Source organism: Ictalurus punctatus, chromosome 20, assembly GCF_001660625.3.
Source record: "Ictalurus punctatus breed USDA103 chromosome 20, Coco_2.0, whole genome shotgun sequence".
In the NCBI taxonomy this organism is placed as follows: Eukaryota; Metazoa; Chordata; class Actinopteri; order Siluriformes; family Ictaluridae; genus Ictalurus; species Ictalurus punctatus.
Window position 1 is genome coordinate 17,861,527 of NC_030435.2, and position 12,258 is coordinate 17,873,784.

Genomic DNA, 12,258 nt, shown 5'->3' on the forward strand with positions numbered 1-12,258 from the left:
ATAAATTTTTATGGAACAATGATAAAGAAGGGTTTATTAAACTAAGGCTTTTGCTTAGAAGTCCTGAATTATATACAGTAAATATATTTGTAGCAGAGTGTGGTATAGAAAGGGATGACTAAAGGACGTTGACTGATTTCAGCCTGGAGAAAATAAATCAAGAGAAACTCACGTTTTAATTCTGTCCACATAAGATTTACTCTACACTAGTAGCACAAATGAATGAACTTCAATTTTTCCCTTTTTTTGACCAGCCAGCACTGAAACAAAATAGATCCCTGAGCCTGCTAAATGTTGTAGATCTGTGCAGATTTTTTATCAATTTTAGTAGACGTGAAAGATTATCCTTGTGTGCCTTTAAAATCTTGATGACTCAGCGCTCCTGAGCCGCAGTGAGCAGGGAGGACCGGGAGATTTTCCCCCGAGTGACCTTGGAAAGGTTGCGACTAAAACAGATGCCTTCTGTAGCCTGAGTTAAAAGGGTTTTTCAGATGGTCCTCCCCTGGGGTGTTCAGTGGGACAGATATTGAACACAATCATAAAAGAAATATCAGTAGCAACAGCAGCATGGTTTTTGGTTCCTTTTCAATGCACTGTGCCAGCCTCTGGGGGCTTCACAAAACAGAGCTGAGATAGAGATTAGATGCAAGTCGAGTTGTTTCTCTGTGTGTGTGTGTGTGTGTGTGTGTGTGTGTGTGTGTGTGTGTGTGTGTGTGTGTGTGTGTGTGTGTGTGAGTGTGTGTGTGTGTGTGTGTGTGCATATGTGCCTGTGTGTATTCGTGCATGCCCGTGCATGCGTTCTTGTGTTTGTGCATTCATTTGTGTGTGCGTGCTTTCGAATACTGCCTCTTGACTTGATGAATGAGACTCAGCGGTGAGTGAGTGGCTGTGGAGTGACACCACTGTCTATAATTAACTTCAGCCTCCTGGAAGGAGGATATTGGAATTTGCATATGCTGATCCAGAACTGATTGATGGCAGGCAATGTTAATACAGTGGCCAGAGTTTATAATGTCAACAAGGTATGCTAGAACATTTTCATCACTCACTAAGGAAAGGAGAACTGCACAACTTTGTAACTAATGTTTTTAGCAGTTCTGCTAAAAGCAATAAAATATGTAGTCAAATAATATGTTTTCAATATAGTACAGGGTGAATTGAATTTTCAATTTTTAAATTTTTTTATTTGCATTTTCCATACTGTCCCAACTTTTTTCAGAATTGAAACTAATTGAAGGAATGATTTTATTTTTTTATCCACCCCCAAATTTGGGTCACCTGCCATTCCCACCTACCAACCAACTATTCACTATCATTCAATAGTGTTCCAACCATGGAAGGTGAAAGCTAACACTTTCTCTTCTTTATGAATCACTGTTCATGCTGTGTCACAGGGCAGGGTAACACACTCAGAGGAAAGTGCTGTTTACCCTCTTCCACATACATGAGCTCACAAATGTCCACAATTGGCTAGAGCCACTGTGTTTTCTAGGAGAGAAAAAGTATGCCATCCTTCCCACACTGAGAGAAGGGCCAGTTTTGCTTCCTTGGCTCCTGGCCACGGATGGCGATGGTTTCGTTGGGATTGGAACTCACAACCTCCAGATGATAGGCCAATTGCTGCTTCCTCTTGTACTTGCTGGCCGTCAATTGGTTGATAATCTGTTCTGCGGGGTTTGTATTTATATTGCTTGTACAGTACTTGCAATTAATCTGATGTGGATGGTAGAAATGAAACCTTATATTGATGTTTGTTTATTTTGGAAAGACAGGGGACTTAACCCTGCTAGCCAACGTATACCAGCAGCCCCTGTGTGTGGACATTACACTTCACTTTACTGTGTAGTTCGAGATAATGAGTGAAGAAAGTCTTCTGATCATTCCAATCACCATATAAAACTAATCTATTGTCATTACATGATACATATTGGTCAAACTTAAATGAGCTCATAAAACTGAATAGCAGCCACAGACATCAATTCGAACATCTGACTTTGCCTCAACTTCTGTGTCTTTTTTCTATGTTCTCAAAACTTTCCATATCTGTTATATCTCACAGTTTTTCTGTCTTAGGCTTGAGGCTGTTAACATCTATTAATGGAAAAGAACATGTCTTATGTTTAACTATGCAAAATAGCAGATGCAATCGAGTTGCTTTGTGTGTTTGTGGTTTGATTTTCTCTCAGAAATCTGTTTGCTAACACGAGGGCGCCGGACAGCGAGTGTTCAGGCGGAGACATACTGCCGTCTTTACTCACTCTCCGTGGACAACTTCAATGAGGTTCTGGAAGAGTACCCTATGATGAGAAGAGCTTTCGAGACTGTAGCCATTGACAGACTCGATCGTCTAGGTGAGAGTTTTGTACTCTCCTATTAATGTGCACACAACATAAAAAAACAAAACAGTAGTATAGTCACTTGTTTCTCTAAGATGTTGAAGGTGAGTGCTGAAGGTGTGTCTACTGCTCAGAGAAAAATTCAGTGACAATGAAAGCAAAATTTGTCTTTTGTTTTTCTAGTGCCGCAGGCAGGGTGCAAAAAACTAATATTTCCCCAGTTTCAGTAGTTCAGCTGAGTCATGCAATTACCTTAGGAAAAAGCATTTTTTAAATGCTTTAAAATGCTGTGCAAGTATATTCTAGAATTTTGATTAATTACTATTATTATAAAAGAAGTGCAAATGTGCCATGGCAACCTTCTTTGTAAGTAAATTACCATCTTCTATCCATTCCCTACCAGGTAAGAAGAACTCCATCTTGATGCACAAAGTGCAACATGACCTCAACTCCGGTGCCTTCAACAACAGAGAGAATGAAATGATCCAGGAGATTGTGAAGTATGACCGAGAGATGGTCAAACTAGTGGACTTTCAGCGTCCACGTGCCATGTCTATGACGGCCGCAGTCCCTGGTGGCATATTTGCCCCACCGGGCCAGTCACAGGGCACCTCAGCCATCGCCACCCTACAGCAGGCTGTAGCCATGAGCTTCTGCCCACAGATGGTGAATCCTCTGGTGGGCACAGGCACTCTTCAATCTCCCCGCATGGTCCGGCGCTTCCAGGTAATCCAGAACATTTCCAGCCCTGCATCTGTCTCTCCCATGCAGCCACAGCCACCAGGGCCAATGCCAGGGGGTGCGTGTGCTTCTGCTGCCACATCCAGTCCACCTGTGCAGAGCCCCTTGGCACCAACGTGCTCAAGGACATTCCAGTATGGCTGCAGCCCCATGGGTGGGCGTACAGGATCTCAGCTGTCTCTTGTCCAACAGCATGTGCCCAGTCCAACGCGCAAGGGTGCCCACTCCCTGCAGCATGCAGAGAGCCTGAGTCAAGATGCCCGTTCATTGTCTACTTCCCAGCCTTCTTTGCCCCAGGATGGAGTGACAGGTGTGGGTACCAGCCCACCACCCTCAGCCCACGTCTCCTCCACGTCCATTGGGCCACAGCATGCCCCTCACCCTGCAATACCTGGGCCCTCTGGAATCAGAAGCTCTGTACCTCATAGAATTGTACAGCCTCACCAGATGTCACCCCCCACACCGCCCCCTGTTGCTGGAGCAGGGCCAAGCTATCTCGAGCCAATAGTGCACAAGAAAGATTCTATAGTTAGCCTTCCTGAGACGGACTCCACTATCAGATCCAGGCTGTCCTCGAACCTCTGACCAAACTCTGGTGTATGCTGACATGGTGGCACTATTGTGTATCCTGAGGTTTTCTGTATCCAAAGGAAGCAGAATGTGTATTGTGTAGGGGGAGCAATCAGATCAGTCTGTCACTAATAGGTGCACCACTGTAACTAGGTTGAAGGGGTGGGATTTTCCTAGCTGGCCCACTCATGTAGTTACTCCCTTCTTATTCAGCTACCAATTTGCCCTTTGCTGTCTTTGTTATGAAGAAGTACATGGAAAGAGAAAATTTCTGTTGTATTCTGTAGAGTCCATACAATGCAATCTGGCCTGAGCTGGGACGTAAAGAAAATCAGGGACTTGTATCACATGACTATGATAAAATTTTAAGCTTTGCAAAGTGTTTTTGAGTGTCATTTGTTCTGTATAATTGTAGCAAAAATAACTAGCTGTTCTTCATATTCTTGTAAAATATCAATGAAAATAGTGTTACAGACCGCTGGTCGATCTTATATTGATATGTAAATATGATACATTTTAAAAAAAATGAAAGAAAATATCTTCATTGTATCAACTTAAAAACCAAAGTTGAGCTTGGTTGAGTTTGGTCATGTCCGTGTCAAATGAGAAAAACAATTCAAAAGATATGCCATTTATTTAACTGCCTTTATTCCAAGTTTAGAAGCCATATACAGTCCATGGTAATTGTGAGTCTATGTGGGAGTGAATGGGGGTGGGGGGTAGAGGGGTAGAGCATAATTTCGTCATTTATTTATTGACCTGTTTTCTCAAGAGAGTGTTTATTTTGCTGGGCATTTTGACAGATGTGTTTGTAATGGTAAAGGCAATACCCCAGAGCGTCTAGCCTGCACTGAGAGTTCTTATTGATGAACATCACTGACTCTCTATTGGGAGATACCAAAACAGGAGTGACTAGGAATGGATAACCAAAAGAATCTATATCTGAACTGTGAGGCAAAATGCAATATGTTACTGATTTTGCAATACCCTGCAATTTAGTTTTGCTGTGTGAATGCTTTATTTGGGTGTATTTAAAAGATATTTTATGGCTGTAGGTAATGGAGGGTAATAAAGTGAAATGAGCGAGGAAATGTTTATGTAAAACGTATTTAGAATTTAGCTTTTATCATAAATATTAAATTCCGGAATTATAGTTTTCTTTGCATGGTACAATTCAGAATTGACATTACCCAGAAAAGCTGTTTTAAGCCGATACTAGTAGTTGAATTTGTGGTAATAAAGTGCTACAGTAATTCAGTGAAATATAGATTGAACCAGTTGAACATGGTTCCGTTTTACATTTTAAACCAGCATGACTTATGAAAAATTCAAACCATTTTATCTTGTGAGAAAAAAACTGCAGCAATTTACTATATTAACTTGACAAAAGCATTATTTGTTCAACTTAACTAGTATTGGCAATATTCTGCACTTTACCAAAACCTTCCAAGAAATTATTAACAGAGATGCTGATGTGTGAGCATTTTTAAAGGGATCGTTAAACGAATCGAACAAATCTTTTGCTTGGTCATTGGTCAAAACAAGATGATCATCTTGATTGAAAAATATATTAGCTAAACAGTTTGTAGTTATTAGTTAAGCGCTGCATTTTCTTCACTTGGATTGTAAATATGACCTTGTACATCAGCTGTAAATGAGTCTGATTAGTAAAGTGAGTTTACTTAATACTGACAAAAAAGAAAGCTGAACTCAGATGGCCAATGGTGCGTATTTGTTCTTGAATGTATGCCGACTGGCGCTTACTGCCATGTAAATAGAATCATATCGACTAATGCAAAATGGAAAACGTGCGTATTTGCTGAGTGTTTATTGTGATGGTCAATTGTTAATTAAGCTAATTAGCTCATTAATACTTCATTACAAACGAACTGTTTGTGTTACTTCTGCCATTACTTGCTAGAAGCTGGATGTTAGACATAAAACAATGTGTGTGTGTGTGTGTGTGTGGGGGGGGGGGGGGGGGGGGGGCACGTGAAAACAAACAAGCATACAAAAAAAGCATACACAATATCCCCATGGGCGCCCTCTAGAGACAGAATATGGTGGCATTTCACCATATTCGTAATAGCCACAATGAGGTGATTTTGGGCGTTCTGACGATTTGCTGAAGCGGATGCAGTTTTATCAGTGCAGTAAAATAGCGGCATGAGCATTTGTGCTCCATGAGATAACTCCCATTCATGCTCAGTCCCATATCTTTATCATTATTGTAGATTGAGTCGTAGTCTTTCACCACTAGGTTTAGTATCAGCTATTAAAATGAAGGATGGTGCAATTTGAGTCAATATGACTGACTGAAAGATTTTTTATTTTGAGTCCTCCTGAACTGACATTGCCATTTTCTAGCAGTAATGGGATACTTGATCTAATGAATCCTTAGAAACCCGATTTGCAGTGTATGCATCTTTAATTACGCTCAAATGATTCTTCCTGTACTGCCATTTTTTCTGAATGCCAGAAGTTTTTTTTTGTTGTTGTTGTTGTTTTTTGCTGCAATTCTCATTTTCCAAGATTAGCGAATACTTTATTTGTTGATCCCATTTTAAGTGTACACCGTAAGTTCCCAACATACTAACAAATGTATTCTGAGTGAGCTGAATGAACTGAATGCATATCTGTTATGTGTATTCCTGTGGTTTTACTGCAAATGACTGAAACTCTTTATTTTTGTAATCATGCACTTATACTGGCCCTATTTACGCTGCTATTTTAGGCTCTGCTAGAAAGAAATGTCTTCAGAGTATTGTGTACGAGGTGGTCACAGTCAGTGCAAACACGTGATCCTTTATACTGCCAGATATCCTGGCGAATATCGAAAGGAAGAAACTGATTTTAAGTTCACCACGGAATCGATTGGCTTCATTTCGCTGTAACAATAGCAATCCTGATTGAAGTATTCCTTTAAGTAGAGATTTTGAGTATCTTCTGTTTTTCTGTACTTTTCCCTGACCAAAAAACAAAAACAAAAAAAAAAACAAACAAAACAAAAAAACAACCTTTGTTTCTGGGGCAGAAAGTCAGCTTTCCTCACCATGGCTGAATAATGGACAATACTTTGAGAGGACTGTCATCCAAACCTCTTGTTTCACCGTGCCGCATGTAAACGGTACAGAATGCCTTGGTATAAAATGTCTTAGTAAATCAGGGTACTTTGTGTTTGTTTTGTTATTTTTTTCGTCTTTACGGTGTGCCCCGATGCACAATTAAACGTAGGCCAACATACCCAGTGCCTAGTAATACCTAGTTTCCACGTTGTCTATTTTAGTGGTACTTGACCTTGTAAAATGAACTGCAAACTACGTGTTCTTTTTTTTTTTTTTTTTACCTTGCAATATATGTATAATATAGCTGCTGAATAGTTGTTAGCAACATAAAACGAATAATCCAGCATAGTCTTTCCCCATGTTGGGAGACACAACTTGCACATTCATGTTTGTCTGGACTTTTGAATGCAGTGGATCATGGAGTACATACCAAACCTCTGCTCCACCGGAATGCTGCTTTTCACCGGAGCCACCAGAGCAGGCTTTGCTTTTGAGATCTGTAGACATCACGCCAGATGGCTTTTTAAAAATCAAACTCGCCTCCGTAGATGCCAGCTGAGCACACACACACACACACACACACACACACACACAGATCAAATGAAAAACATCAGGGGTGAGAACATAAAATACATTAGAAATCCTATATTGAAATGCATGTATATATATATATATTTTTATTGATGAGTATATAACAGTAACAGTTTCATATATATGTATAAGTGAAATTTAAAGAAATTATTTTGTATAGATACACTATAAAATACTACACGGGATTAATAAATAGTTTCCCTGTTTAAACATATTGCTACGTATATGTGACAAGAAAAAAAAAACAACATTGGTTGTGGTTTAAAGTTGTAGTCAATGATTGGAGGAAGTTGAAAGCTGAAATTTTTTGTGCCTCCTAAGCCACGCCCCCAAAACCCATGTGCATTGACTGTCATGAAGAGACAACTCCTTTTTTTATTGGTTGGATGTTGGTGGTGCAAATTATTTTTTCCCCTCCCTGTTTTTTTCTCTGAACAGATATTTTATTGAGAGAATTTGAGGAGAAACATCACTCAGCCCACCTGTTCAACACCAACATTTCAGAATGAGAAATGCAGAATTCCTCTGAGAAAAATGAGGCCTAATTGGCCATCTGTCATTTCTTAAACCCATCAATGGAGTACAGTAGCAAAGCCTTGTAAGATGACTGCTGGTGTTCTTGCGCTGTGTTAAAAATGATGGTGAGATGGTGAGCTCTTTCTGGGAATGTGAATTTAAAAATTAAACACATTTGTGTGTGTGTGTGTGTGTGTGTGTGTGTGTGTGTGTGTGTGTGTTTGTGTCTATGAATACCGAATATCCAGTTGGTTCATTTTGCACTTCTACCTTGAAACAGATTCAATATTGAAATATTTGTGATGTGCTTTAGTGATTCTGGTGTTAATTTGCTGTATTTTTGGTATTCCCGTGAGAAGATAGTGGTGGTGTACTGCACTGTACATGCTGCATCATCACAACGGGATCTTGCCAGCACATTTGGTGGTCTTTAATAGGAGAAAATATTTCAACGATCTACTTTCAATGTCATTTTAATGAAAAAACATTATGTAGTTGCACTGACTCATAGCAGGGACTCGGACTTGGCTAGTTATCGACCTACGAATTAACGGGCGTGAAGGCATAGATGGCAGAATTCATACAAAAAGTGACGCTTCGGAAGTTGATCTATTTGAGCAGTTTACAGATGGAGGTGGTAGTGAGAGAGCTGGACAGAATATAGTGAAATAGAGATGAAGTGAGGGCTAAATCCCACTGGCGTCACTATCAGCGAGTAGTCGAACAGCATTGTGGGAAACTGTTAACCGAAGTAAACATAGACTGATAAAAGAAGTTCATTCCAAAATAAATCTTGGACACCACTGAAGGTCACTTATTAATTCTAAAGATTAATATGTAAGGCATTTTGGGTGGATTTTTTCAGTAGGTGTCTCAGTAAGAACAAGCTGATTTCACTACTGCAAATAAATTCTTAAGATGTATTAAAGTTCACCAGAACGATCTATTTCACAGCAATTTTGCATAGTGATCAAGGTTCTGGGGCTTTTCTTGTGTACAGCAAAAGTGAAAACCCGAAACTGACATGAAGCCTGCGGAAGCCAGACTAGAAGTCGTTTTAAAAAGTGCCAGATTAAATGTTATTTCAATGGGTGCAGACAAAATGTATTCAGATTTGTGTCTGTGATGATTCGAGCCCTGCTAAGCCCCCAATCATGCTAAGGAAAGGCTGTCAAGGGTTTAAAGAGTGACTTTAGCAGGATGAGATCTTTCATTGGTTTGGATTTGTACTTGTAAAATGTCCAGTAGCTGTGAAAAAGAATTGTCTCTTCCTTTGCTGATGTACTCCTGCTGATTTGAGTCTTAGTCATGATTAGCTGTGTGTGTGTGTGCGAATTAATACACACTTACCCAGTCAGATATTAGTCATCCATTGCCTGTGGCGGTCGATTGAAGTGCACTAGTTTAAGATGGTCTCCCCACCATGCCCTACCTGCTTTTTCAGTTTATTTATTTATTTACTTATTTATTTATTTATGAACAGCTCCTGCTTTTTCAATTTTATTCAAATTGAGGATTTTGTTGGAGGATTTGGACATTTTTGTTTAGGGTAATTTATAACGACAGACATTCAAAGCTTCATTCTAAAACCTCAATAGAAGCTTCGAATGTAAATATGACATGACAAAAATGCCATTCAGTACAGTCTAGTATGAATGGTCAGAATAAGCGCTATGGCCATTCTAGTAGTTATAGATTTCCTGTAGTTCTAGTGTTAAACACCCTTCTTCCTATCTATTCTCTGTTTCAGTTACACACCCCTCCCCCACTAGCACACCTCTTCAGTTACACAGCCCGATCTGTGGGCAAGTAAAAGCAAGGTAAATGATACTAGCCCTGTAGCAAGGATAAAGCAAGCATAAAGCAAACTCAAAAGCAAATTATGAGCGTCATTTAAAAAAAAATTGTTTTATAAGCAATTAATGACAATAAACACAATATGACAATAAGCTCTGGAGTGATGTCTATGGCAGTGATGTGCTAAAGCTTCTGGTACTAAGCATTATACTTGTCTTTTTCAGTAACCTGCTCCATCAGTACCAATGTTGTTAAAGCATTCCTTACAGATGAATAATTGTTGTGCAATAAAAATGGAGAGCACTGGCATATGATCACATGTGACTGTCTTGTTATTTAAGGTCAAGTCTCTTCAAAGGAGAAAATATCTACAGGAATATGAACAGTTACAATGCACCGAGTAAGCAATAAAGGACAATGAGATGGAAAATAAAATGGTCTGATGTGAAGCTGTTACAACCCTGAAATCTATTATTGATATATTCTTCGTATATCAGCACTTCAGTCTGTATATAAGTCTGAAATATATGATTTCGCAGAGGTTTTTTGTGATTGTTGCCGCCAAAAATGCTCAATTTTGCTCCAGCTTTTTTTCCTTTTCAAAATTTATGATGCAACTTGCCTAGTTGTTTGTGCTTTTTTTTTGTTGAGAAAACTACTTGGTGAAATTGCAATAGAAAGGAATTGTTTTAAAGGTCTTTCGCAGTGAGGTTTGGGGGTAAATGAGACCTTTGGGTGTACTCACGTTCGACGCACTTGAATCAAAGAAGGATTTGGCTGAATGTGCGTCGTGATGATGTCACATGACATGCCTTGGGCCAAATCTGCGGAAAATCTAAGGTCATTTTGAAAAAGTGCAGCTCCTCTGAATATTGCGCCGTTTGCTTGATTTTGAAAAAATTTCTGCGATCGCAAATTCGCGACATCCTGGTGGGACTGGCACTTTAGACAAATATGAATTTGTATTAATTAAAGAATGACATGTCACATGTTTTAGTTTTTTTGGGATGTCTGTGAATCAAGTTAATTCCTGTTATCACTTATATTATAGCAGCTACTGTATAAACAGTTGTTCTCTCACCAGTCTGTTTTTTTCTCTCTCATGAAGCTATAATGAAAAATCCGGTTAGAAAGAAAGCCCTCCATCCTAAACTTGACTTTGACTGTTACAAAGCGTTGACACTGGAGATTCCTTCAAAATAAATGCCTCCTCACAGAAAAAGTCACTATATCAACAATTACACATACAAAAAAAATAATAATAATAATAATGTGGAGCATCTGCCAAACAAGTGTTTGTTATAACTATAGTGTGATAACATATTGAAATGAGATCAATTAGTTAAAATTCTTCTCCCCCAACTGGCTTTCAGCTTAGCTGCTGCCTGCCTAAAAAACCTTTTTGCATACACATCTACAGGCTGAGGAATTGACGGAGATAAATGCAGGACCTGCGTATTAAGAGTTTATATCTCCTATTAATTCTAAACCCAGGTAGAACCTCATAATCCTAAGGTCATGAAATGCGTTATGATCAACACTATGTGACCTTTTCACAGACATTAAATTATTGTTAACATAATAAGTGATGTGATTGTTTTGAAATACTGAAGAGATACATTTTATTACAGTTTAATTACTATTACTGCCACAGACCAAACAAAATGATAGCGAATAGCAATTAAAGAATGACACCTAAATCTTTGTGGAGCTCATTAACTGGTCACTCTCATCCTAATGGCACTCTAAACACATGCTTTATTAAAGGCAGGCATAAACACATTAAGTCTACAGATAAAAGACTCATAGATAGTACTAATATTAGCTGTAAAACTTAAATATGTGGTTTAAGTGACTAATTAGACTGATAGAATTTTTACCCTCTTCTGATTTGATCTAGATTGTTTCAATAAAATTAAGTGATTTCTAACGTTTCCCAATTCACAAAACATTTCTTGATTCAGTGAGATTTTCACATTTTAGACTATTTCAAAAAAGTCTCTGCCCGGAGGTTTATGAAAGCATAGATTATAAATAGCTTCCAAAAACATTATATTTGAACTCTTTTGTGCATTAACACTCCCACTAACTGTGGAATTCCTTCAAATTCCTACTTTAGCTCAAATAATTGGCTAACATTAGTGCCAACCCCCTTAGCTTTACCTGCCATAAACCCTTCAAGTTTGTTAGCTAACACTTAGGTAAAGCAGGTAACAAGCTAGCTATATTGGCTATAATTTGCTACAAATTCAACTTGTAGCTAGCTATGTGAATTTACTCTGTAACTAATTACTAGAACACTCTGTATATGATGTTCAGTATATTGCATAATGTTTATATTGGTAAGCTATTAACCAACATGCTGTCACAACTTCAGTGGTTACTACAGACTCTGCTTTTACTTTACAGACTGAGTAGTACAGCCAAGGCAATGAATGATTACAGCAGCAGCCTCCCCCAGATCCTAGTGTCCAGCCATCTTAATATATTGTGAGTTTGGAGATGCAATGACACGACTGTATAATAAAAAATGATTGATTTATGTACTTATAGACAAATAATGCATATTTATTTAAGGGTTGGGGGCAGGGGCGGAGCAAAGGTTTTGTCTTGGGGGTATGAGAAATGTTCAGGGCCTCCTT

At 38.8% G+C, this 12,258-nt stretch overlaps 1 protein-coding gene across 1 annotated transcript in view; it reads left to right on the forward strand.

Annotated features, from left to right (window-relative positions):
- Positions 1-5,597, forward strand: part of LOC108280210 (potassium/sodium hyperpolarization-activated cyclic nucleotide-gated channel 2) — a 79,225-nt gene extending 73,628 nt beyond the window's left edge. Inside the window, exons 8-9 of the mRNA XM_017495037.3 lie at positions 2,187-2,351; positions 2,740-5,597. Coding sequence (XP_017350526.1) covers positions 2,187-2,351; positions 2,740-3,662 — 1,088 coding nt within the window. The 3' untranslated portion in view covers positions 3,663-5,597. The remainder of the gene's footprint in view (positions 1-2,186; positions 2,352-2,739) is intronic.
- The last annotated feature ends 6,661 nt before the right edge of the window (positions 5,598-12,258 follow it).